A 26,216-nucleotide genomic window follows, 5' to 3' on the forward strand; every position below is an offset into this window, starting at 1 on the left:
GAGAGAGGCAGCTTTTATAGTCAGCTTTTAGACGAGCTCCTCCCTCTTCACATGGCTGTTTGAGCAAAGGCTATTCATGACGCTCGTCTTGCTAGAAACAAGGGCAAGTGTGCGTTAAAAACACATTAAAAGGCTATTGGTTCTTGATTTTCTGAGTACATTTCCTGTTCTACTTTAGGGGGATTTGGGAACATATAGTTCCTTAAAAAGTTTTATTTTGCAACAGTGAACCCATTATGTTTATGAATGTGGCTAACAACATAAACATCCCGAAAAACATTGTTGTGTTTATAAAATATAACAATGTATTTTTAACATTTACAGCACATTTTAATGATAATTAAAGGATTAGTTCACTTTCAAATTAAAATTTCCTGATAATTTACTCACCCCCATGTCATCCAAGATGTTCATGTCTTTCTTTCTTCAGTCGAAAAGAAATTAAGGTTTTTGATGAAAACATTCCAGGATTTTTCTCCTTATAGTGGACTTCAATGAAGCCCAAATGGTTGAAGGTCAAAATTACAGTTTCAGTGCAGCTTCAAAGCATTCTTCACGGTCCCAGACGAGGATTAAGGTCTTATCTAGAGAAACCATCACTCATTTTCTAAAGAATGTTTTAAATTTTTATACTTTTTAACCATAAAAGCTCATCTTGAACTAGCTTTCTTCTTCTTCTTCTCTATTCGAATTCCGGCAGTGTAGACACTGCTAAGTGTATTACTGCCCTCCACAGGTCAAAGTTTGAACTAATTGTTATATACTTGCACTAGCATATTGTATATGACAATTTAGTTCAAACTTTGACCTGTGGAGGGCAGTAATACTCTTAGCAGCATCTACACTGCTGGAATTCAAATAGAGAAGAAGAAGAAGAGAGCTAGTTCAAGATGAGCATCTATGGTTAAAACATAATTTTTAAAAAAAAATTTAGAAAATGAGTGATGGTTTCTCTAGATAAGACCCTTATTTCTCATCTGGGATCGCTGTAAACTGTAATTTTGACCTTCAACTGTTTGGGGTCCATTGAAGTCCACTATATGGAGAATAATCCTGGAATGTTTTCATCAAAAACCTTAATTTCTTTTCAACTGAAGAAAGAAAGACATGAACATCTTGGTTGACATGGGGGTGAGTAAATTATCAGGAAAATTTTATTTGAAAGTGAACTAATCCTTTAAACTTTAGTAGCAGAATTGAATGTAATTTGTAATTACTTTTCCTATGAAAAAGTAAAGGGATTACTCTTATTAATAATAATTAATTAAATTACAGTTACTTCTGATATAATTGCATTAAATAGGCTATAGATAGACTATACATTTCTATATAAAGTTTAACATCAATTGTTAAAATGTATGTTTTTAATGTTTAATGTTCTCTCTTTAAAACTTTGGTTAGTTTAAGATTAATTTATGCAATTTAATTTATTTGAAAAAATTAAAAGAGCAGTTTCATGTCCATCCTTGTATTGTTCAACTGTTTAATATGGGATTTAGAAAGTAATTAGTATTAAGTAATGCAGTACTTTTTAGAGACACTTTTTAGAGAACTACACTATTTAATTAGTAGCTAGTAGGCTAATTAATTACTTTTTTGAGTAAAACTGGCTTTTATTTTACATTTGATTTGATTCTGTTACTCTTCTCCTTTTGGTGAGTTTTAAACTGATCTTTTCTGCCAGCTAGTGGTCAACATTAGCTATTTAAGTTTGAGAAATGAATGTAGCCATATGCATGCATGTTATGAAACCAAGTGATGCCAAATAACTGACAGACAATATCATTAAGTCGTTTTTATTGTTTTTTTCTTTTAGCATATCAAGTTTCATGCAATTATGCTTAATATATAGTCTACTATGTTTTACTAAAATAAAACTAAATAGCATAGTAATGTCATCAATGAATTTGGAGATGGAAATTGATTTTTGTCCAGTTAATGCTTCACATCTACTGTATAAATGGTCTCATTACACTTTAAGGTAAGGTATAGCCTATTATCCTGTGATAAGCTCTGAAAAGGTCTTTATGGCCATATGAAAGGCAGAGGTGATAGGAAAGTTGCTCTAAAGACAGCACATATCTGGGTAAAGTACTAAGTACAGCAATCAGCATGACCTTCACATCGGGACAAACCCTGTAAGTGATTATATTATATTCTAATCTGATTCTATTATAATGTATTCAGGTTAAGCGATGGAGAGAAACTGTGTTCAAGTACTGAATTTGAATTAACTGACCATGAAAAAAACAGCATATGCTGGTTAAGGTAGGTTGGAGCTGGTATGCTGGTTTGAGCTGGTTTATGCTGGTCAAGTGCTGGTCCTATGCTGGTCCGTCCAGGAGAAACCAGCTCAAACCAGCATACCAGCTCCAAAACCTACCTTAACTAGCATATGCTGTTTTTTCAGCAGGGAGAGCATTATTCGGATATTTTATGTAGCCTATAAGAAAAAAAAATCTGCATGTAAATTGATGCTAAACGAATCATACTGTATATGTCTGAAATCACACTTTATAACTTAATAATGTCTGATAATAAGGTATATGAGCATGTGTTAAAGGTGCCCTAGAATCAAAAATTGAATTTACCTCAACATAGTTGAATAACAAGAGTTCAGTACATGGAAAAGACATACATTGAGTTTCAAAATCCATTGCTTCCTCCTTTTTATGTAAATCTTATTTGTTTAAAAGACCTCCGGAAAACGGGCGAATCTCAACATAACACCGACTGTTACGTAACAGTCGGGATCATTAATATGTACGCTATTTGCATATGCCAGCCCATGTTCAAGGCATTAGACAAGGGCAGCCAGTATTAACGTCTGGATGTGCACAGCTGAATCATCAGACTAGGTAAGCAAGTAAGGACAATAGCGAAAAATGGCAGATGGAGCAATAATAACTGACATGATCCATGATATTTTTAGTGATATTTGTGAATTGTCTTTCAAAATGTTTCGTTAGCGTGTTGCTAATGTACTGCTAAATGTGGTTAAAGTTACCATCGTTTATTACTGTATTAACAGAGACAAGAGAGCCATCGCTATTTTCATTTTTAAACACTTGCAGTCTGTATAATTCATAAACACAACTTCATTATTTATAAATCTCTCCAACAGTGTGTAATGTTAGCTTTAGCCACGGAGCACCATCAAACTCATTCAGAATCAAATGTAAACATCCAAATAAATACTATACTCCCATGATGACGAACACTTTGTAAAGATCCATTTGAGGGTTATATTAGCTGTGTGAACTTTGTTTATTCACTGTATAACTGCACTTATAGGCAGGGAGCGAGAGATTTAAAGGGGCCGCACGCTGAATCGGCGCATTGTTAATGATGCCCCAAAATAGGCAGTTAAAAAAATTAATTAAAAAAATGTATGGGGTATTTTGAGCTGAAACTTCACAGACACATTCAGGGGACACCTTAGACTTATATTACATCTTGTGAAAGAACGTTCTACGGCACCTTAAAGGCGCATATAGGCCTAGCGAATCAGATAAGCGAAATATCACGGGTAAAAAATGTCAGTAAAACGATACACAAAACAGCCCTAGAAGTCACTTTTTCAAACCAACGCAGTGAATTTGAGTGAAAAACTCAAAAAAAGGGGAGGTTTTTTTTTAACTCTCAAGCTGATTTGACTGGATTTCACCACGAAACAGTCATTTTATATGGGTAGGTTATATGTGTTTTCTTGCAACAAGACTGAAAAATTTGAAAGCCTCAGTGAGTCCCTCTTTCACTGTAACTGCAAGAAGAAAACGGTCCCAAAATCTTAAATTGTGTTTTTCTGGCCTAAAAGAAAGTTCTCAATATTGCAAAACATACTAAACAAAAAAGTGAAAAGTGAAACTACAACACATAAAAAGGAAGTAGGGCCTGCTATCAGCATCCACTCATGCCTGTGACTAACCTTTTAAGGCTTAAAGGCTTCCTGATGTTATTTAAAATGGAGGGGGAGGGAGGGCATTATGTGGATTGTCTTGCTGACCATCATTGTAAAACTTCCACTGTAAATGGCTGTGGAAACGTTGTAGCATTATTGCATTCATGGCCTTTAGTCAAAAGGGCAACATGTAATTGGTGAAACAAGAAGGCCATTAGCAGCTATTCAACCAGTTTCCCCCTTTTATTCTTTTATTATGACTTTATCAGACAATAATAAATACAGCATCCACTCTTCCAGCTATTAGAGGTCACCTTAACAAATGTAAAATCTTCACATTTTCTAAATAAAAAAGTATGCTGCTTGTCTAGGCAAAGTTTTCGGTGTTTAGCATGTTAGCATGTTGCTATTCAGGTGATACAATAGGTGCGTCCCAATTTACGTACTTATGCACTATTCTGTGATGTTTTTTAAAGGTGCCCTAGAACTTCTTTTTAAAAGATGTAATATAAGTCTAAGGTGTCCCCTGAATGTGTCTGTGACGTTTCAGCTCAAAATACCCCATAGATTTTTTTTAATTCATTTTTAAAACTCTCTCTGTATCATCTTGTGAGCTTTTATTACATTTTACGCATGTGCAGTAAGGACATTTAAGCATTTTCAGACATTTCAGTGTGGACGAGCAACATTTGGAAAATGAATGAAAACGCGAATGTGGACGGGGAGCGTTTTGAAACAAAAACACCGTTTACAAATGTATCTGGATTAATGCAGACTTCTGTCGTCCTCAGTCTTTTGTCTTGTGATAACGTTGTGAATTGTGTAGTCTTGCTCTTTGTGTTTATTAAATATGGTTTCACCGTTCATTCTGTATCATCTTTGGATCTTTAATACAGCAAACCCTCTGACAGTGGATAAGTGTGATTCGCTTTGGCATGGAATCAAATTTACACTCAAATAACACCAAGGAAACAAAACATTGGAAAAGAAAATAACATTGTGGTTTTAATAGCTCTTAGGTACTTTAACAGGCTTAAGCTGCCCACACATTCACACACACTCACACACAAACACAATGTGAGACTGTCAGAAGTAAAAACCCCATCTTGAAACTGGTCCTGCGTTATGTTTCTGCCAGTCGAACTGCAGTCAATCTGGATTCAAAAAGCTCTGATTCACATTTTCACTGCTGTTACTTCACTGAAGTCATCCATGTTTGTTCAGACAACTCTCCGTTATTGTATGGGTGACTCAAGTATCTTAGTGAACTGTCTTTCATTCATACACTCATACTCGCACTGAAATGTGGAAATGAAAACATGTCTTTAACTTGTTAAATTCCATTTGATTTGATTTTCATCCAAGATTGTTCTTTGCATGGTCCTCCCTCCTTTAAACCGTATTTCCTCTCATTTAAGGCCCTGTGCCACCGTTGCAGAGGCGGGACTCTGAGCACAAACTGCTAATTAAGACATTTTTGAGTGACAGCGTGTAGTTCCTCCTCAATGGGCTTTGGGTTTAGCTCCACCGGGGGTGGGATCCAGGGGTGGTCCGCCACCCTGGGCCAGGCGACGAAGGCTGTTCAACAGACAAAAACACAATTGAAGTAGAGTATCATTTGTGCTCTGTAATAGATTTAGAGAACTAATGTTTGTTTATTGGTTAATAGAAATCAGATCTAGCCATTAAACTACACAAATAACATGAGTCTCAATGGAGCACTGATATATTAAAGGAATATATAAATTATTGCTTCCAACAGATGGCGCTATACTCACAAGTCCTTTATGTTGTCAAAATGGGTTTGTACTGCTACAAAGCAGCTGTCCACTTTGTCCTGTAAAAGAGGAGTGACATGAGCTGCTATACATGTGTTAACATTAAGGCTGTCTATAAAAACTAATTGCACTATATGCTGAAATTAGCTTCATATATCAATATTTGCTGAGACAAATCCACTACTAGGCCTGTTGCGATGATTAATTAATCATCTAATTTGATTTAATTGCAATTATTTGATATATATATACAGATATATAGATAGATATATAGAAACAGTTGTAAAACAAAGTCCAAGTTCTTCTTTCATGCAAAATGAAGGTTTTTATGGGTTTAATTAAACTGCATTATATTATATTATATTTGTATATTGTAATATTGTTATATTAATTTTCACAGCATTAAAGTGGAAAAAGGTGGATATACAGTATTACATACAGGCTTTTGAATAAGAAAATACTCTCTGACGAAAGTATACAGAGAAATACATGAATATGCATGAGATGCCACTTTCATTGTAGCCCATAGAGATTGTGTTACCTGGTGTCTTGTGTAAAACAGAGGGACAGAGAAGACAGCAATCACACCTGGACATCACATGATGACAAGAGAACTAGTTAGAAAAGCATTTCAGCATTAACTTCTCATAAAGCATCACTAATACTGTATACTGTCTGAATGTCATTGCATTAGATAATACAAAACATTAGATAAAATGTTACATATATTTAAAAAAAATATGCAAAAATACACATTGCAAGCACAATGTTTCACAAAAAGAACTTTAGGTTTTTAAAAAATATATATTAGGTTTAAAGGTGCAGTAGGCAATTTCTGAGAATCGTTGTTGATATTTGAAATCAACCCAAACAAACATACCCCTCCCTTCATTGCTCCGCCCCCAAATTGTTCACTGTTAGTCACCAGCAGCACACACTCAAAATCAATGTTACTCATGTATGGAGCAGAAACAACGCAACCTCGGCGTCCGTTTTCAGGCCTTCACACTTCGGTCTCTCCAGCACTGGAAAGCTTTTCTAATATTAACATGAATCCTAAAGCTCTTGCCTGATCATAACCTTCTTTTTTCAGTGATATTCCTATGATCTTTTCTCTTTTGTAATGTCTCTCAGCTATCTCCCTTTCTACAGTCATTCTTCAAATCTCCCTCTTGCTCTCTCTCTCTCCGCCCCCATCATGAGTAGACACGCCCCCTATTGCTGATTGGCTACAAGTTTCAACAGTGTTTTTCAGAAATCACTTACTGCACCTTTAAATAGATATAGGGCCAGATTTACTAACAGCTTACACCAGCGCAAACCCTCTTTCTGTGTTAAACAACTGTGAAAAGACATTCAGTAAAAAATTAGCAATAAAAAAGCATGGACAGTTATTTTTGCATCTGACCTTACTGCATGTGCATTTGTAGGAGTTTTTAAATAAATAAGTCACGCAACATTTTGCGGTAGTCAATTTACTGGTATTTTAAAGGTGCCGTAGAACGTCTTTTTAAAAGATGTAATATAAGTCTAAGGTGTCCCCAGAATGTGTCTATGAAGTTTCAGCTCAAAATACCCCATAGATTTTTTTTTTTATTAATTTTTTTAACTGCCTATTTTGGGGCATCATTAAATATGAGCCGATTTAGGCTGCGCCCCCTTTAAATGCTCACGCTCCCCGCCCACGGAGCTTGCGCTTCCCTTAAACAGCATAAACAAAGTTCACACAGCTAATATTACCCTCAAAATGGATCTTTACAAAGTGTTCGTCATGCAGCATGTCTAATCGCGTAAGTATTGTATTTATTTGGATGTTTACATTTGATTCTGAATGAGTTTGATAGTGCTCCGTGGCTAAAGCTAACATAACACACTGTTGGAGAGATTTATAAATAATGAAGTTGTGTTTATGAATTATACAGACTGCAAGTGTTTAATAATGAAAATAACGACAGTCTTGTCTCCGTGAATACAGTAAGAAACGATGGTAACTTTAACCACATTTAACAGTACATTAGCAACATGCTAACGAAACATTTAGAAAGACAATTTACAAATATCACTAAAAATATCATGATATCATGGATCATGTCAGTTATTATTGCTCCATCTGCCATTTTTCGCTATTGTCCTTGTTTGCTTACCTAGTCTGATGATTCAGCTGTGCAGATCCAGACGTTAATACTGGCTGCCCTTGTCTAATGCCTTGAACATGAGCTGGCATATGCAAATATTGGGGGCGTACATATTAATGAGATTTATATAAGAAGGAGGAAACAATGGTGTTTGAGACTCACTGTATGTCATTTCTATGTACTGAACTCTTGTTATTCAACTATGCCAAGATAAATTCAATTTTTAATTCTAGGGCACCTTTAAAGCATTTTGATCACTGAAAAAAGCATGTCTTAACCCAATTTGTGCTTGACATGGCTGCGATAGTTTTGTGCTGCTCTTGGTAGATTGTGTTGGTCATTATGGAAATGAGCTGCTGCGTCTGTGTTCTTTAATTTACACATTGTCAGTAGATCACCTGCAGAACTTTCCACTCCCACTGCACTTTTATGGGATTGTGGTCTCACGCTAATTTGCCTTCTTTAGTAAATCAGGTCCCATACAGGCAAAAAGTATTGTGGTTGTCAAACTTTAGTGGAAAGTTCATAGTTTAATGTGATGTAATACAAAAGTGTTCAAATATTTTTGAGGCCACTCTATATATATATGTGTAGATTTGCAAATTATAGAATAACTACAGACTGCAAGTTACACAGCTTAACTAAAAAATAAAAGTTGTAAAACATGGACAACATACCGATGATGAGCAAGGTAAGGCCATTGCAGAGGTTTCCCAGGAACGTGACCAGATACATCAGGAACAAGAACTGGGAATAACAACAAACATTTCATTACTCGATTCCTAAATGTTTGTGTATACAAATCAGTAAATATAGAAAACACAAATCTGACTCCACAAGCCACTTCAGCATTCTGTCAGAATGTGACATCCACAGCAGGATGTGATGATTGTGAGATTGTTATCTAACACTGTGCTTCTGGCCCGTAGAGAAAATCTTTCCTCTTATATCTCTCAGTCAGGAGTTTCTAGTCACCAAGTCTGAAACTGGAAACTGCACTTAGGACAAGACCCTCTTGTGTCCTCTCGTCTCATACTACAGAAGACCACATGTGTCCCATGTCACATACCACACAGGTCATACTGTGACTCTAGGTGACCCCCAGAAACTTGAGGACTGAAGAGTTTCAGCTGAAGACTCTGCAGTGCTAGGCTGAATTTATCAGTTTAGACGTGTCTAAAAGACACTTTAATAATCATCGATTTATGATCAAAGTGTATTCAAAAATATAAAAACTTATCAGGATTGTGTTCATAGAAAATAAAGTAGAAACACATTTACAAGATCATAAAACTGTAAAAGAAATAGAAATCACTAAAGAAATAAAGAGATTTTTCTGCTAGACATCAATTCAGTTAGGACAATTCTTGGATAGTTTACAAAGATTTTATATTGTGAAAAATTATATTTTATTTTATAAAAACTAAAAACATATAAAGCAGTAATAGACAGGTGGAGCTAGGGAGGAGGAGGGTCAACGTTTTACCACCTGTGCTGCTGGACTGTAGTCGAAGATGACGAGGTGAGTGACGGTATTTAAATGTTAAAAAGAGGGAAAAAACAGTGCTTTAACTGGATAGGACTGGAATGAAACCAGTCATATCTGCCTAAGACATTTAGAGTTTCTTAACTGATTTGATAATTGAGATTAAAAGGCACAATATGTAAAATATTTGGATTAAAATATACAAAAACCACTAGAACGATGTTATATATTTTGTTGACATATGTACTTACATTATCTCAAATGTTTCCAAGAATGTTTTTAATCTAGAGAAATAAGCAATTTTAACCAGGACACGGACCAAGTCCGTGCGTCGCCTATCAATAATCAATTATATCAATCATACCCTCGTTGCTTGATTTAAGGTTTAATTTTGTATAAAATGTATATAAAAAATATGACCGCACACTCAACTTGCGAATAGTTTATTTACTAACGTTTCGGCAAAAAGCCTTTGTCAAGGTATAATTTCACTCCAAGTGGAAAGAGCATAAATAGACAATCAACAGGTGCATACAATTAATCCCAATCAAATATACAATCAATTAATTAAGTATTCTAAAAAACTGTCCAATATACATGACAAGAATAAATTTAATTTTAATTTTAATTCATCTCTCCTGACTGACACCTCAGATGGTAGTGCGTTTGTTTCCTTTTCCTTAATTTTGTATAAACCATGGAAACACCAAAGACGCTTTAATATATATATTGTGTTTTATTAGACAGGTGAGCAGCTATTTTGATGCATTCATCGACAGAAAACTAATGTTGTTATATAGCTAAACACAATAAATCTTATTGTTTAAATCTCGTTTTCTTGATTTTCTGCAAGTATCATGTTTTACCATGCCTAATGTGGTTCTAGCCGCAGAGCGAACGCACAGAGAAGCACTATAACAACTTTCAACACACAAAATATGATAAAACAGCGCTGCGTTACCCCACATACGCATAACCGGAAGAAGCGGAAGCGCTCGTCTGCGGCATAATAAAACCACCGCTGCTCTCGAGCCGGGCCTCGTTCCACTCCAACGGCTTTCGGCCATTTTCACCTTGCTTCATACTACAGTAATGTTAATACATCTTTGATACATTAGCTTATCCATTAATATGATTTATGCCCGAGTCCTGTTGAATTCTTTTCCACCAGCTGTAGACATGAAGACAACACCTCCCATGATTCCCCGAAATCAAGGCATCAAGCTACGCCTTTGTTTTGAATAAGCGACCTCTAGTGGCGAAAATTACATATGGTGCCTTTAAATGTGAATTTCATTTTTTATACGTCTCTGCTAGAATCAGAAGAGATCTCAACTATGTCTCAAACTGTGCTCAGATTGGCAAGATGCCAAAATCTCAAATTCTCATCAAATTCTTCCAACACTTATATATATATATATATATATGTAAATGAGATATGCTATCCATATTAATGTTAGAGCTCAATATATTCACTGTATTTAATGTTTATTTACTGCTTTGTTTTTCTGTTTTCAGGTGTAAAACTCTATCATAAAAACACAATAGCAATTTATAATGCATTATTTTTGAGAGAAAATAATGGATTATGAATTGCCATTGTGTTTTTATCCTAACTTTTATGGTAGAGGATAAAAATAATACTGTCTGTCAAGTCTGATGCCTGAAAATACACCCTAAAACACTGTCAGAAGTATTTAATGTGTTAAGTCTTGAGTGTATTTAGAGTGGCAGCTGTTAAGTGCACAGCTGAGAGGCTTGAAATAATGAAAACTCATTTTTGCCCTCTGTAGAGGACCTTTTTTACTTGCTACAGATGTCATGAAAACATCTTTGGATATATGAATTTCATGGAAACAGAAACAATTAGGTATGTTATTTTGTAATTATAATTAGTATTTGATGTAGAGTTCATTTTATGTATCATGTAAATGACATGATGCTTATTCATCATGTAAATGTAAAAGCAAGAAAAAAATTATTTGGATTCTTCCTGTTGGGGAGACACTACAGGTCAATAGTGATAAAAAAAAAATATTCCTATGAAATATGACAATGAAACATTTCAAAGGTGTTTCTCATTAAAATGTGTTTCTAAGGGTTTTCCCAGGAGGATGAAGAAAGAAAAACAAAACAAAAGGCACATTCAGGTACTGAATATAAGAGGATATCAAAAAAGATAAAATGAGAATTTAATAAATAGAAGCGGACAAGAGAAGAAGATATGAAAAAATCTCTTATGACAGGCACTACAGAGCACAAAACAATGTGAATCATTGTTCTGTCACAGAGAGAGAAAGAAAGAAAGAAAGAAAGAAAGAAAGAAAGAAAGAAAGAAAGAAAGAAAGAAAGAAAAAAACATTAAAATACTAAGAGAGCGATGACTCTATTTTATGAATGTGGAATATCACTGTTGTATCACACAGATTCAGGATATGGGTGTTAAGATGAATGAATTTTATACAAAGACTATTAATTCCCAGGCCTCACCTTGAGTGAGTTGAACAGGTTGCCCACAAAGATGAGGTTCCTCAGTGTGTCCACGGCAGAGCAGGACAGCACGATACCCCTCTGCACATAGTGCTGAGCCTCTTCTCCACTTAAACTGATGTCCAAGTCTAGATATGACCTGCAGCACACCAATGCATACAGAGAGCCGGCCGTAAACACAGATATTAAATGTAGTTATTTTTGGCATCAAGAAGACGCATTTATCCAAAGTATAGCCAATAGTTTCTTCTTCAAAAGTTGCACAGTTGCTCTTTTGTCCCTTTGAAAATAATCTTTTCACACTCTCACGAGTTCATTAATTTGTCTTCTAATAATGTCCAACAGTGGCATCATAGAAGAATACTGTAATTTTTTTCTGAACCCACCACCGTGCAATTTCCATCACATCTCATATTCAATTCAATTCACAATTCTCAAAGCAGCTTTACAGAAAATGCATGTATCATATATTGTGTTTAATCGTGTTCTGTGTTAGAAATTTACATTTTTTAATACAATGATTTTTTCCCCTTTCTAAGGCTAATTCCATAGCTAGCATTTTATGTATCCTGAATACAATTAAATAATATTTTTGACAAAACAGCAACTTGATCACAAGTGACATGCAATCAAAAAATTTAAAATTAAAAAAAATTCTCAAGCTCTTCATTGACTTTTGAAGAACTTCATTAAGTGCAAAAATTTTGGTCACAATGGAAATGACACAACTGAGGGACATTTATTATGTGTGTAAAAATTGATATAAATCAAGTGAACACTGCACACTTAGTTTTTTATGCAAAATAATGTGTTACTTTTGCATTACTTTTTCTCACCTGAGCTGTGCTTGCTGGTTTGTTTTTTAATAACAAAACAAATATATATACAGTACAGTCCAAAAGTTTGGAACCACTAAGATTTTTAATGTTTTTAAAAGAAGTTTTGTCTGCTCACCAAGGCTACATTTATTTAATTAAAAATACAGTAAAAAACAGTAATATTGTGAAATATTATTACAATTTAAAATAACGGTTTTCTATTTGAATATATTTCACAAAGTAATTTATTCCTGTGATGCAAAGCTGAATTTTCAGCATCATTACTCCAGTCTTCAGTGTCACATGATCCTTCAGAAATCATTCTAATATGCTAATATTTTTTTTCAGGATTCTTTGATGAATAGAAAGTTCAAAAGAACAGTGTTTATCTGAAATCTAATCTTTTGTAACATTATAAATGTCTTTACTGCCACTTTTGATTGATTTAATGCATCCTTGCTGAATAAAAGTATTCATTTCTTTAATTTCTTTTCAAAAAAATTAAAATAAAAATTCTTACTGACCCCAAACTTTTGAACGGTAGTGTATAATGCTACAGAAGCTTTGTATTTCAGATAAATGCTGTTCTTTTGAACTTTCTATTCATCAAGGAATCCTGAAAAAAAAAAGTACACAACTGTTTTCAACATTGAAAATAATCATAAATGTTTCTTGAGCAGCAAATCAGCATATTAGAATGATTTCTGAAGGATCATGTGACACTGAAGACTGGAGTAACGATGCTGAAAATTCAGCTTTGCATCACAGGAATAAATTACTTTGTCAAATATATTTAAATAGTACACAGTTATTTTAAATTGTAATAATATTTCACAATATTACTGTTTTTTACTGTATTTTTAATTAAATAAATGTAGCCTTGGTGAGCAGACGAAACTTCTTTTAAAAACATTAAAAATCTTAGTGGTTCCAAACTTTTGGACTGTACTGTGTATATATATATATATATATATATATATATATATATATATATATATATATATATATATATATATATATATATATAAAATATATGTCTTTTTTATTTATTTTTTATATATTTTTGGCAAATGTAAAGGTCCTTTCACAGCAAAAGAGAAAAGAATAAGCCTCAGGCTGAAAGAAAGAAATGCAAATCCACGCCTGTACAGTAGTGGGCGCAGCTCAAACAAACCTTTCAGCTGTGCTGCTATTCTGGACTGCAGAAGAATAGGATGCAGGAGCGATATAACAATACTTAAAGGGATAGTTCACCCAAAAAACGAAGGTCTTACGGGCGTGGAACGAACAACATGAGGGTGAGTAATTAATGACAGAAATTTCAGTTTTGGCTGAACTAACCATTTAAACTAGACTGTCAATCCTGTTACTATTCTCAAGGCACTGTTAAATCCCATCATATTAAACAATATTGTTTTAGCTTGAGAAGGCACATCACTTGAAGATAGTCCTTGTTTGACATAGTATTTAAAATCAAAAAGAAAATCATGCCAAAATGTAAAGGGACCCACACTTAATACTGTACTACAACCAAATCCTCTGTTCATGGTGCATTTGCACTAAGGTGAGAACATGTTATGAAAATATCTGGAATCAAGTAATTAAAAACCGGAGAAGAGATGAGAGACTCACTGGAAGGGGTGTACTCCATCTCCCAGCTGGAGCACATGCAGAAGTTTGTAGTAGATTCTGACTGAGATGGTGAAGCAGATGATGGCCAGGGAGAGAGTGGACACCACAGTGATGATGCTCAGCTGGAACAGAGACAGCAGCCCCACCACCAGCCCTGTGAACACCATCCCCGTCCGCTCCATATCCTTCCAGTAGATCAGGTCCATTACTACAAGGAGGTAGAAAAAGGTTTGGGGTTTAAAACTACAAGTCTAGACTACAAGTGGTTTCCTAAAGACAAACAAAAGCAGATGAAACTAGATTTGAGTGGATGCTAGAGTGCTGTGGGTGGTTTCCAGGGAGTTGCTTTGTGGATGCTATAGATATTCAGGGTGGTTTCTTAAACATCATACGTCTCTATGACATTTTACTCCTCCAGTGTTCTCAAAATACTCCAATGTACTCCTTCAATGTCACCAAGAAACATAATAGCATGGCTCTCCTAAACAAGTCATATAATTAGAGGTATCATTCACGTCTGTTAGTCACAAACAGTCTGGGACATGTCAAAGTTTAACACTTGGGGTTGTGTGAGCACCTCTAATAAATTGGATGAGAAGCTTATTTACCCAAGTAGGACATGTGTTTGGATCAACATACTTGTTGGCCCTGCAACATTCAGATCAACCAATCAGATTTTAAGGTTAGGCTTAATGCTTAACATCCTTATCTACCTATCATTTAGGGCAAGGTTAGGGATAGGCCCTTTAGTGGATGATAGAAACCGAAGGATGTTGTCCCAGAAGCATGTCTTAGTTTGGCCAATTATGTGCTTGCCCGCTTTTTCAGCAGGAATGGTTCAAGAAGTATTGTTCCCATAGGGATTTTTAAATAGCCCTTAAAGCGTTATAAGCCATGAACCAAATCTACCAGAAACAGTGTGAAATACAAAATTACAAACAGTGGTTTGAAGAAAAAAATTAGGTGGAAATTGGATAAAAAGACTATGACTGTGTAATTAAAGGATTAGTTCACTTTGAAATGAAAATGAGCCCAAGCTTTATTCACCCTCAAGCCATCCTAGGTGTATATGACTTTCTTGTTCCTGATGAACAAAATCACAGAAATATTAATAAATATCCTGACGAATCTGAGCTTTATAATGGCAGTGTATGGGATCAATGAGTATGAGCTGAAGAAAGTGCTTCCATCCACTTTCATTAATTATAAACTTGTACTCCACACAGCTGTTTCAATCTACATCCATCCATCATAAATATGTGCTCCACGCAGCTCCGGGGGGTTAATAAAGGCCTTCTGAAGCGAAAATATCCATATTTAAACAAGTTATGAAGTAAAATATGTAGCTTCCGCCAGACCACCTTCTGTATTGAAGTTACATAGAAAGTGTAAACTGGTGTTGCGTCAGTTACACTTTTTCCGTAAGTTGAATAGGGAAGGCATAGGATGTAGCGTAATCTTTGTGATCTGCAAGAGTTTTACACTTTCTGCATACGTTGAATACAGAAGGTGGCTCGTTTACGTCATAACTTGTTTAAATATGGATATTTTTTTACACAAACGCATCTTTTTGATTCAGAAGGCCTTTATTAACCCCCCGGAGCTGCGTGGAGCACATATTTATGATGAATGGATGTAGATTGAAACAGCTGTGTGGAGTACAAGTTTATAATTAATGGATGTGGATGGAAGCACTTTCTTCAGCTCATACTCATTGATCCCATACACTGCCATTATAAAGCTCAGATGCGTCAGGATATTTATTAATATTTCTCAGATTGTGTTCATCAGAAAAAAGAAAGTCATATACACCTAGGATGGCTTGAGGGTGAGTAAAGCTTGGGCTAATTTTCATTTCAATGTGAACTAATCCTTTAGCTTTAGTGAGGGAAAGAACTACAATCCCATGAAGCATTGCGAATGACAATCAAATAATAAAAAAAAAATGGATAAATGTAAAACTATTGATTTAAAAATGCTGGATATGTAAATGGAAACTATAAATTAAGTTTACTGCAGTGAGTGTTAAAAGTGTTGTTTTGGCATGACTAGCCAATATTTTTGCAAAACCATGGAAAAAGTAGTTTATCACCAGCAATTGCACTGTTAAACAAGATTAAAAAATGCATTGAAAAAATTGAGCCTTATTGCTTCAACAAAAGCACATAGCACTGATTAACAACATTGTGGCTCACAGTAGATCTGTCTTTAATGTTTTATAAGTTATCATAAAAAATCAATTCCCCTATGGAGAAAATGAATGGGATTTTTAGTTGCACTCAATAAGAGATTTGAGACAAATGGATGGAGACAAACCTTTGCAGAACAGAATCTTAAATCTTAAAGTGTAACATTCTCAGGGAAAAAAAAATGTATGAATAACTTTATAAATTAAGTTAGTAACAAATGGACAGATATAAGGCAGGACAGGGAGTGACACTAGTGAGTTAAGCAGCTGTTTATAGGCTAAATTCTTGCGTAATGATCTGCAAGATTAGATTAACTACACTAGCTCCTCCCAAACCTTTGTTTAGAAATCTATTTTTTAAACAAATGCCGAAACAGAATGTTACATAGAGGAATATATCAATACAGTTATGCTTTGCAAGCACTGTAAAGATGCAATGTAGATAAATGTGAATCAAAACTTTAAAAAAAGGTAGAAATGTCAAGGCTAAATGAGTGGGTGGGGTGGTTTAACTTATTGATGACAGGAAGACAAACTGCAAGGAGTCTTTTGGGCTGACCGTGGCTATTTTTAGTCAGTGTAGAAGGAAGAGAAACTAAGAATTTAAAGTGGTCTCTTAAAGCACCTGCTGACAACACTCAAACTGTATCCCATTGCCTATCAATAGTCTCAGGGCTTCAAGAACCACACATAACATACTGTCCTAGAAGCTTTACTTTTTAAATCACAGCCACTTCTCAGTGTTATAAAGTCAGTTTTATACACTCTCTGTGCACTGCCTAAAGGAACTCGTACAAGCAAAGCAATAGCTCACAGGCTAATACTGTGGCTAATCCATTCAGAATTACCTCAGCGCTAATACCATTCATGTCTGTCGTGCAACTCTGAATGGTGGACCTAGCAGCAGGTGGATGTACTATTTATAACATCAACGTAATGTGTAAAAAGCCCCTAGCTTTAGACACAACTCTCTATTGTCATGCCAGGTGGCCTAAGTACTGACTTATGTGACGTGGTTAGCTTTAGCAAGTTTGTCAGCTTAGGCAGTATGACTATCTGTAAACAAACGCAAAGCTAATGACATCCTAAACTAGTTTCTAAAAAGGAGCAAATTGTGTACTTTCAGACTGAATGAAAATGATTAACCAGTATATTTTCAAAATGTTAGGAGCAAAAGTATGTTTATAAATGCTTGTCATTATCACTAAATCGCAACCCAGACAAAGTGATCGGTATCATCCTGAAGGGTTTTACTTTGTGGTAATGACTATCTGACTACATTATCCCACTTACAGTATTACACAGCTACTTACCAAATAAATAAATAAATGTTTGTGAAATATTGATTTTAGTTGAAGAAATATACCACAGAGTAATGCAAAACATATATGAAAGTAGCACAGTTATGTAGGAAAATCAGTCGCTTTCAATGGTTGACGTTTAGCAGTCATTGTACAAAATATCTGACAAGTGAAAGCTGCAATTGGCCAATCAGAATCAAGTATAGGGTTAGAGTTAGTAAATAATAACTAATAACACCCACCTTTCATAGATTAATACATTCATGCCCATCAAATACATATTGTACATACATAAAACACATATCCACACACAATCTAGGTATGAATTATGAAGTTAAACTTCTGAATGGATACAAAAACACTCCATTTTCATTCATTCTCCATGTCATACACAAACACACAACTTCTAGTATCATGAAATACCACACATAAACCATAAAAACAATATTATAAACTCGACTGAAATTACAGCACAGGATTAAACTTCCAACTCTTTGCTATGTGGTTCGGACAGGAATAAAAGCTCACTAAGTGCACTCAGCTTAAATGATTCTCTATGGTGGCAATCATATTCTGAAAGCACCAGTTGTGTGTATTTCCTGATCCCTCACCTTTACTGGTCATTTTGGAGTCTTCATGGGCTGATCCCTCTCTGGCCTGTGTCTATGTCCCTGATCTTCCCTGAAAACCCCTCAAGCTGTTTTTGGCTGGGCCTGCACTGTCAGCAACCCCCCTGGCCCAACGACCCAAAAATAAGTCTGCACAATTGTGCCCGCCCCATTAAAGAAGACAGAGGCAGTTAGACTGACATAGTGGGAGGATACAAATGCACTCGCTCATAAATACATTGTACATACTGTACATCTACCTGAGATCAGTTTACACTAATTAACGATGTACCACTGTAAATTTAAAACATGTACTCACCGAGTAACATTACTAGACTTTACGCATTATACAACCACTTTTATGAGGGCAAATTATACTAAAGCAATGTACAGACACTTTTTTCTATTGAAATAGACGATAATGCATAATATATATTCTATATATAATATGTAATTCTTTGTTCTTCTATCCTCATTTTCCTTCCCCTTTTCCACATTTTCATTGGACTTTTGGTTAACAACAGGATGCTTATTGGTAAGTTTTTCAGGTTATGGATTTCATACCCAAGTCTGGAGTCGGTTTAAAGTGGTTGTACATTTTATTCTAAATTTAGAAGTGTGAACATAATGATTTATGCACAAAAGGTTTGGACAAGGTTATGCAAAAAGACTAATTAAATACTTAAAAAATCCTTTATTCACCCTTATGTTGTTCCAAACCTGTATGATTTTCTCTCTTCTATAGAACCCTATTTATAACCCCATAGACTTTCAGTATATGGACAAAAAAAAAACTATGCAAGACATTTTTCCATAATACCTTCTAAGGTGTCAGTCAAGGAAGGTTTTTGGAATGAAGGTGAGAATTTTAATTTGAGTGAAATACAAAGTTCTGTCATGAAACTCTAGATGGCACAGGCTGATAGGTCCTTAACTCAATCCGCTTGCAATCACATCATTTTCTATAAGGCACAGCTGATTGGTTCCTGCTGTATTAGCAGCCAATGAGCTTGCTGTTCAACTTTCAAATACTTGGCCAGAGTTTGCAGTAGCAGTTTGTAGTGATGGCCGTTTCGAAACACTGCTTCACGAAGCTCCGAAGCTTCATGAATCTTTTGTTTCGAATCAGTGATTCGGAGCGTGTATCAAACTGCCAAAGTCACGTGATTTTAGTAAACGAGGCTTCATTACGTCATCACTGTTTCGAAACATTTCAAAACAGTTCGAAATTTCAATGGTTCACCGATAGAGGGCGATGATAAAGTGAACCCATGAATCATGCAGATTCACTGAGAACTACTGAACAAGTGTTTAGGGCTTTACCCTATGGTTTTACCTGATCTCCGATCAGTTTTATACATTTGTAGATGTTTTAATTATACATTAGAATAATTAAAATTAATTATGGTAGTTATTAATCTCTTATTGGCCTGTTTAGCTTGAGCCATGGAACAGAGAAACAAGCCTTTAAAAATTACAATTACACATATTATACAGACACTCTATATTTAATCTTATTAGATGATTAGTTAATTCCATTTAATTGATTTTACTTTAAATAAAAATTTTGCAATACATTTGTTAAAGGGTATTTTTAATGCATGTTTGGCCTGAGTTTTGTTGCATTTGCACTGTTCTGACCACTAGGGGTCACCGTGGAGACGGGTGTCAGATTGTTTCGAAGCCTTGAATCATTACGGCACATTTGATTCAACTGCTTCAGTGTTTCATGAAGCCTCGATCTGCCCATCACTAGCAGTTTGCAGTGCACTTTCAGAAATCCTCCACCTCCCCCAGCTCCACCTGTATAGATCTGATACGGTTAATTCATGTATGTCATACCATTACCATGCCAAACACTCAGAGAGTTGTCATGACAGAACTATCCCTTTTTACTTTTTTAAAAATTCCTAAAATCTTTGATACATTTACTTAGGAAGCAACACTGCATAAGATAATATTTCTTTTCATATACTGTTTCCTGGAAATAAGTGTTTTTGTGTCTTTGCGGCTTGTGTTTACCTTCTTTAAACTTAAAAAAGGTAGAAAATCTGCCAATGCAGAAATACTAAAATACTTGGTAAGTATATAATGTTTTTTTCTTAAAGGGTTAGTTCACCCAAAAATTAAAATAATGTCATTAATTACTCACCCTCATGTCGTTCCACACCCGTAAGACCTTCGTTCATCTTCAGAACACAAATTAAGATATTTTTGATGAAATCTGATGGCTCAGTGAGGCCTGCATTGCCAGCAAAATAATTTACACTTTCAGATGCCCAGAAAGCTACTAAAGGCATATTTAAAACAGTTCATGTGACTACAGTGGTCCAACCTTAATGTTATGAAGCGACAAGAATACATTTTGTGCGCCAAAAAAAATAAAATAAATAAATAAATAAATAAATAAATAAATAAATAATGACCTTATTCAACAATATCTAGTGATGGGCGATTTCAAAACACTGCTTCATGAAGCTTCGAAGCTTTACAAATCTTTTGTTTCGAATCAGTGGTTCGGAGCGAGTATCAAACTGCCAAAGTCACATGATTTCAGTAAACGAGGCTTTGTTACATCATAAGTGTTTCGAATTTTCAATGGTTCAAAACTGGAAGGCGTGACTTTGGCAGTCTGATACGCGCTCCGAACCACTGATTCGAAACAAAAGATTCATAAAGCTATCAGAAATATCTTAATTTGTGTTCTGAAGATGAATGAAGGTCTTACGGATGTGGAACGACATGAAGGTGAGTAATTTCATTTTTGGGTGAACTAAACCCTTTAACTTCTTTCATTTTTTACAATTTATTTATTAGTAATTTTTTATTATTATTTTCTTTGTATTTTCCTCTCCTCTCCATGGCATATGCTTTCTGTGGAGAACCATGAATCTTCAGCTTGCCTGAGCTGTTCTGTCTGTTGTACATTATGTTTTGTTGGAACTACATTGTAAAAAACATAAAAAAGGGATTTTTGTTTTTCTTTTTTTTTGCAGTGTACACGTATGTGGTTAATTTGAGATTCATTGTTTTGATAAATATATTTGGATAAAAGCGTCTGCAAAATGAATAAATGTATATTTATTGTGCCGTTTTTAATGTGCATCTACTTTTCTGCTACGGTCCTGTTATGCAGCTCAGCTCTGCTTATGCATGGTACTGTAACATGATATTGACATTGTGAACATGAACATCTGTTGTTCTGCATGATGACAATTTCTGTACTGGTAACATGAATACTGTCTGTAATGTCTGTTTTGAACACAAATGGCTCCTTATAGTCAATACACTTCACTAGCCCATGAGAATCAATTTTGCCACTGCCCTTCTAACCACCATACGGGAAGCACATGCCAACCATAATGGTTTTGAGCGGTATAGCACATACAGACAGCATGACTCTGCTTTTTCTGGTCTGTGTGGAATAATGAAGACGGACTGGCCAGGAATCCACTCCGTAGCATCAGCCCATTATGGAAGCAGCCCCTGGAGTGTGTTACCATGGAGATGGAAACTGTAATCTCCAATAAAACACGAGCATTTGTATTCACATGTGGGAAGTCTGTGCTTCTTGTGAACAAGAGAAACCATATCCCTAGGATCCATTTTACATATTGACATACTGACTAGCAAAATGCTGTCAGAAAACTACCAGGCTCTAAAGAATATGACAATTAAAGCAGGCTTGGGGAGCAGATAATTGATTATAGAGATGGGAAGTGATGTCTAACCTGCTATCTGGATGCAAATTGTTGGCCCCTCCGATAAGTTGAGAGTAGAGCACCACTGCTTACAGATCTGTTCTTCCTGAGTGTTACGTCCAATGGCAGGAGGCGTTGAATGTGATGGGTCCACCATCTGCAGGGTGGCTGTGGTTTCCATGGCAACAGAAGGGTCTGACCCGTGAAGCTGTGGTACTGCCGACATAATCCACAATTATTCACCATGATATTATATTGATGACACACTGACTCACTGCAAAGGATCAATAAAAGTTTTTTCTTCTCTATTTATTTTTATACACACAAACTTTATTTAAAAATAATTTTTATTGTTTTACACAATAACTTCAATTATCCTTTTTTTAACAAGTCAAAGCATTTGTTAGTTGCGTCTTGTTCCGTGTTCACAACAATTCAGTCTTTTCAATATAAAAGTCTTCGCTACTGACTGACACACTCATAAAGACAGTCTTTGCCGCCATCTAATGGCGTAATAATGTAACTTCTGTTGCTGTTCACGGTCAGGGACTATTTTTTCTGGTGGAAGGAAGGCTTTTAGTGATTTTACTTCATGAAAATTGCATTGATACATATTTTTTGGCTTTAATATTTGTATTGTGTGGTAACCATTTTATAAAAGCAATGGGGTTGCATTCGCGTCTTGCCTAACAACGCCTTTCAGCCATGACTTATTCACAATACAACACAGCCTCTTGTACCTTATTACTTTATATATATATACTTCTCTCTAAAAGTCATTTTGCTTATACCACTGTAATTTTTTTAAAATTGTTAAAAAAGATCATTTTTAATATTTTTTGTAAATATATATATATATATATATATATATATATATATATATATATATATATATATATTTACAAAAAATATTTATATAATATATATATATATATAATTTTTATTTAGTTTAAAATTTGTATTTAAATTATTTTTATTTATATTTTTATACTGATTAGTTTAATTTATACTGTATGATATATTAATATAATCTGATCTTAATATTTAAAAAAAAAAAAAAAAAAAAAGACATTTGACAGACAGAAAGTCTGCTTTCTCTAAAAAATTTTTTAATTTTTTTATTTATTTGTGGTATATGACCATGCAAAACTCACCACCATGATTCTAGTATGTTTAATTAATAGCCCGTTCCTAAAGTATTTTGAGAATTTTTTTTACCGCATTGCTATTTGATTTCTAGGGTTTTGTGGGTGTTTTCTTACTGGCCAAAGACAAAAGAGCCCACTTCCTAGTTTCTATGATATTGGCCATTATGGATCAGCTCCATTTAAGTGTCAGTTCCCTTAAAGTGATAGTGTATTGCAAAAAAATAAAAATTCTGTCATCATTTACTCAGCCTTATGTAGTTCCAAACCTGTAAGAGTTTCTTTCTTATGTTGAACTAAAAAGAAGATATTTTGAAGAATGTTGATAACTAGAGGGTTGACAGACCCCCTTGACTTCCATTGTATTTTTCCCCCCCCTACTATGGAAGTCATTGGCTAGCATCAACTGTCTGGTTACCAACATTCTTCAAAAGATCTCCTTTTGTGTTCAACAGAACAAAGAAACTCATACAGGTTTGGACCAACATGAGGCTGAGTAAATGATGACAGAATTTTAATTTTTGGGTGAACTATCACTTTAAGTCTCCTATTTTGTCAATCGTGTCTATCTATTGTCTAATGCATAATGTGCACATGCAAACACACATTTGTTTTAATTTGCATACAATGGTAATTTTTATAAGCACCTGTTATTTGCTCATTTTGATGACTGCATGTTTCTTTGTGTGTTCGGATGCCTGAGATCTCCTCCGTTGTTTCCCATATCCCTGTGTCTTTATCCTGAAACTCCTCCACCCTGTGACTCGGTGACTCTAGCGTCCACGTCAGGCTCTCCTCCTCCACGTCTCCCTCCCCTTCCACAGTCAAGAAGTCATGAGGGTCCCACTCCACAGCAGGGGAGTCTGGATGTACCTGGGTATCCAGAGTATCCGTACGGTGCAGTGAACCACGGCTTCCCCTCCCCCCAGTCCTGCGGCGCCCTGAGTCTCTCCGTGATGAGCCATCGCTCTCGGAGAAGGCAATGTAGGAGAAGGTGAGCTCAAAGGAGTTCTGACGCGGCGTGCCCCATACAGATGAGCTGCTGAGACATGCGTCATCATCCTCGAGGCCTTCATCGTCGTCCGACCATTCCCTGGCTGTCTGCAGTTCGGGGAAGTCAGACTCCTCATTTCCACCTGAGCAGAAACGGTTTATGTTTATGACTGATACAATAGCCTCAAGGGTTATCAGGGGCAATAACAGATGTGCATATCAGGAAAACATGCAAAGATAACTGAAGCACTCATTTAAATATAATGTATGAAAATATTACCATCTGAGCAGGGAGGAGTGGAGTCAGGTGTTGAGTTCACTGTTCCAAATTCCTCTGAAACGAGAGAGCAATATAGGCCTATGATGCTCAATCTATACATGTAAGAATATATAATCTTTATATGTAAGAATTTTCATGTAGCTTTTTTATTGCCAATATGTGAACAGCTTGTAACGAAACTTAAAAAACTAGACCTTACACGCTTTCCTAGGTTGTCTACGAAAACCTGTAGACTGATTTTTATGTGAAGGACTCGGGACGTTTTTGCCGGGAAAATCAAAATGTGACGTTTAGGCGCGTTCTCGAGAGCTGTTTTCTTTCGTTTCAAATGCTTACAATGTCCAGAATAATGCCAAACGAACTAATTTCAATGTATCATGTAAAGAAAATCGATTAATTCAAACTATTGTCTCACACAGCCAGATCTATATAGTCTATAGTCTCAATATACTTTATATAATAGTAATTTATTTACCTCATCAGTTGACATGGTGCACGGTGAATTGCAGAGCGGTGTAAACATATTCATATCTCTATGATAAATTGTTTTCTTAACAGCTGTATTCTCTGTCATTTTTGTTGTGTGTTTATTTTGTTATCGACATGAAAGCGTGCAGCACATTTACATATTCATCTAAACGTCGCTCTCAGCAGCGTGGACTGCGTCTGGATATCGCTGCAAATGTATTTCCAACTCCAACATATTTTTACTTGTAAGCAATGAAGGAAAAAGTACGTTCCGTAAGTATGAGGTTCGGTACCTTGAATCATATTCAGTCTCTTGTACGTTAGTGTGCACGAGCAATAATTTGCTAGCTGCAGTTCACTTAACAACCACTAGTGTCGCTAAAAACAAGGGTTTCTGTATTATTTACATAAAGGCAATCACTTGTCATTTTATTGTCCTATTTAAAAAATATTAATAATATAGCCATTTGAAGTAATCATCATGAGCTGTTAAATACAGAAACAATAAAAATTAACAATAAAAAGACTTACAAATATGCCTGGTCATAGTGCCATGAAAATATGTAGGAGTTTCACTCCATGCTATTTATTCAATTTGTGGAAGTAAATAAATTAAAGCTTACTTATTTATGCTGAATTGTTGTTATAGGCTATTTAAAGGGTTAGTTCACCCAAAAATGAAAATGATGTCATTAATGACTCACCCTCATGTCGTTCCAAACCCGTAAGACCTCCGTTCATCTTCGGAACACAGTTTAAGATATTTTAGATTTAGTCCGAGAGCTTTCTGTCCCTCCATTGAAAATGTATGTGCAGTAGACTGTCCATGTCCAGAAAGGTAATAAAAACATCATCAAAGTAGTCCATGTGACATCAGTGGGTTAGTTAGAATTTTTTGAAGCATCGAAAATACATTTTGGTCCAAAAATAACAAAAACTACGACTTTATTCAGCATTGTCTTCTCTTCTGGAATCCTTTCCATTGAATCGATTCCATTGAATCGATTCCATTGAATCCTTTCATCTGTCGGCGTTGGTAATGCACTTTTACGTCACCGCAGTTGTTTTTGGCGATCAGGACATCTGCGACATGCACACTTATGCACCATTTAAAAAAATATAGCAATACCAAAACACAAACAATGTAGAATAGCTTGAATACAGTGTGCGTCTCCCTCAGACTGTAAACGAAGCTCTGGGGCACTAGATAACACGTCAGCAGCGTCTTACATCAGCAGTGCACTGCAGAGTCGTGAACCGGAGCAGAAGGGGGCGGTAATGCACCAATAAGC

The 26,216-nt window shown here is 35.4% G+C and overlaps 1 protein-coding gene across 4 annotated transcripts in view; it reads right to left on the minus strand.

Moving 5' to 3' along the window:
* Positions 1-4,880: 4,880 nt before the first annotated feature.
* The window catches only part of rtn2a (reticulon 2a), a 39,912-nt gene continuing 18,576 nt past the window's right edge, over positions 4,881-26,216 (minus strand). For 2 of the 4 annotated variants that reach the window (XM_048161129.1, XM_048161128.1), the window contains exons 2-10: positions 24,457-24,510; positions 23,831-24,319; positions 22,069-22,254; positions 14,241-14,448; positions 11,791-11,929; positions 8,492-8,561; positions 6,221-6,267; positions 5,680-5,738; positions 4,881-5,479 (exon numbers count right to left, since the gene is read on the minus strand). In XM_048161129.1, coding sequence (XP_048017086.1) covers positions 5,404-5,479; positions 5,680-5,738; positions 6,221-6,267; positions 8,492-8,561; positions 11,791-11,929; positions 14,241-14,448; positions 22,069-22,254; positions 23,831-24,319; positions 24,457-24,510 — 1,328 coding nt within the window. In that variant the 3' untranslated portion in view covers positions 4,881-5,403. Of the gene's footprint in view, positions 5,480-5,679; positions 5,739-6,220; positions 6,268-8,491; positions 8,562-11,790; positions 11,930-14,240; positions 14,449-18,340; positions 18,492-22,068; positions 22,255-23,830; positions 24,320-24,456; positions 24,511-25,217; positions 25,243-26,216 lie in introns of those variants that run through there. The other 2 variants (XM_048161130.1, XM_048161131.1) reach the window with 2 other exon arrangements.

This window comes from Megalobrama amblycephala, linkage group LG16, assembly GCF_018812025.1.
Source record: "Megalobrama amblycephala isolate DHTTF-2021 linkage group LG16, ASM1881202v1, whole genome shotgun sequence".
NCBI lineage: Eukaryota > Metazoa > Chordata > Actinopteri > Cypriniformes > Xenocyprididae > Megalobrama > Megalobrama amblycephala.